General features: G+C 64.8%; 1 protein-coding gene across 1 annotated transcript; it reads left to right on the forward strand.

Annotated features, from left to right (window-relative positions):
* Nucleotides 1-907: 907 nt before the first annotated feature.
* EMIHUDRAFT_194638 (hypothetical protein) lies at nt 908-1,731 on the forward strand (the record flags this gene model as incomplete). The annotated part of the gene is made up of 3 exons (XM_005794358.1): nt 908-979; nt 1,138-1,272; nt 1,447-1,731. Coding segments are annotated over 3 exons (492 nt in total), but the record flags the coding sequence as incomplete, so codon positions are not given.
* Between the last annotated feature and the right edge of the window lie 16 nt (nt 1,732-1,747).

A 1,747-nucleotide genomic window follows, 5' to 3' on the forward strand; every position in this document is an offset into this window, starting at 1 on the left:
CTCAATTAAAATGGAGATCGTATCGGGCAATTTGAGATGCCGGAGCATTTCAAATTGCGGGTTCCCCGCCCCTGACGCTGGGTGGCGCCCGCCGCCCGGAGGCGGAGCCCGGTGAGACACTGACATCCCCCCAAACGGAAAGAAAACAGACAGCACAAGTGCCACAACGCCAAACTAGGGATGGATGGGAGAGAAGGACAGAGTCCCCACCTTGCAGAGCAACGATCTTTTGTCATCTAGGAAGGACGATCAGGGGCACAAAGGGAACAACATTGCTAAAAATCTCTCTCAAAGGGAACGGAAGTGGGGAAGCGCGCATCGGCCATCGCGAGACACGGAGAGCGGGCTGCGGGGCTTGGCAGGGTTCACACCCACACGACAGGTCCAAGGGAGTCCACACCACCTCTCTCGTATAGGACAGATTGCACCCGGCGGCACGGGGGCAGAAGGCGCGCCCCCCCTCCTCCGATTGCGCTCTCCTAAGTAAGTTCTTATGCTCCTCTCTCTCCCCCTCTGCCTCTCTCTCCCTTAGGGACAGCGGCAGGCTCGCAGCTCAGTGCTCGACTGGCGATCGCTCTCTCTCCACTTAGAGCGACCTTCCTCTAGGTCTAGCTTGGCAGCCAGCCGTCCGCAGCACACACACTGTGTGGAGGCACACGCAGGGTCGGCGACATAGAGTCTTTCTCGGACCCAACGGTAATGCTGTCACCTTCGTGAGTACTCCTACAGATGGCGGAGTAGATTGTTGGGGCATGAAATTCTTTTTGTTCCGACGAAGGTTCGCCAAAGGCGACCCTGCATCAGAGGCGGCGCAGCCCTGTCCTCGCCGCGCCCGACCCTCGGGAGGCGAGCCCCCGCCGGTCCGACCCCCGCAGGCGACAATCCCCCAAACGACACCCGCGGCGAGATGGTCCTCGCCGCCCTCTACGGCAGCTCGCTCTCGCGCGCCAACACCGAGGAGAGCTCGCTCGACACCCTGGTGCGTCGGCAGCCCCTTTTCCCTTCCGCGTCTCCGCTTCCGCATCACAGCTCGCAGTCTGGCGCCGCGCCGCCACGCGCGCGCGCGCCATCCGCACGCGCCGCCACCCTGCTCTCCCGCTCTCTGCCCCTCCCAAGCCCGCGCACCTGCCGGCGCAGACAAAGACCACCATCCCGTACAAGGACCAGGAGCGCAAATGCTCCTCGTTCCCTCCGCCGCTGAAGGACATCCGCTTCACGATGGCCACGTACATCACACTGACGCAGCTGCTTGGCTTTGCGGGCATCTTCTTCGTGCCCTACTGCAAGGCGCGCGCCGCCCGCTCGAGATGAGCGCGCGGCTGCTGCGCACAGACAAGCTGCGCACAGACAAGCTGCGCACAGAGATGCGTCGCCCTTGCGGCGAGAGCGGCGCGGGCGGAGCGCACCGCGTCCCACGCCGCCGCCGCCGCCGCCGCGCCCGCGCAGGTCGCCACCATCTGGTGGGCCTTCATCCTCTGGCCAATCACCGGCTTTGGCATCACCGGCGGCGCGCACCGGCTGTGGGCGCACCGCAGCTACAAGGCGTCCTTCGCCTACCGCTTCGTCGTGATGCTGGTCAACTCGTGCGCCAACCAGGGCACCATTTTCCACTGGGCGCGCGACCACCGCACGCACCACTTCCACTCGGAGACGGTGGCCGACCCGCACGACGCGATCCGCGGGTTTTGGTTTGCGCACATGGGGTGGCTGTACCTCAAAAAGGACCCGCGCGTGGCGGAGGCGGGGC

The sequence above is a fragment of the Emiliania huxleyi genome (genome assembly GCF_000372725.1).
Source record: "Emiliania huxleyi CCMP1516 unplaced genomic scaffold EMIHUscaffold_1, whole genome shotgun sequence".
Classification (NCBI taxonomy): Eukaryota; Haptophyta; order Isochrysidales; family Noelaerhabdaceae; genus Emiliania; species Emiliania huxleyi.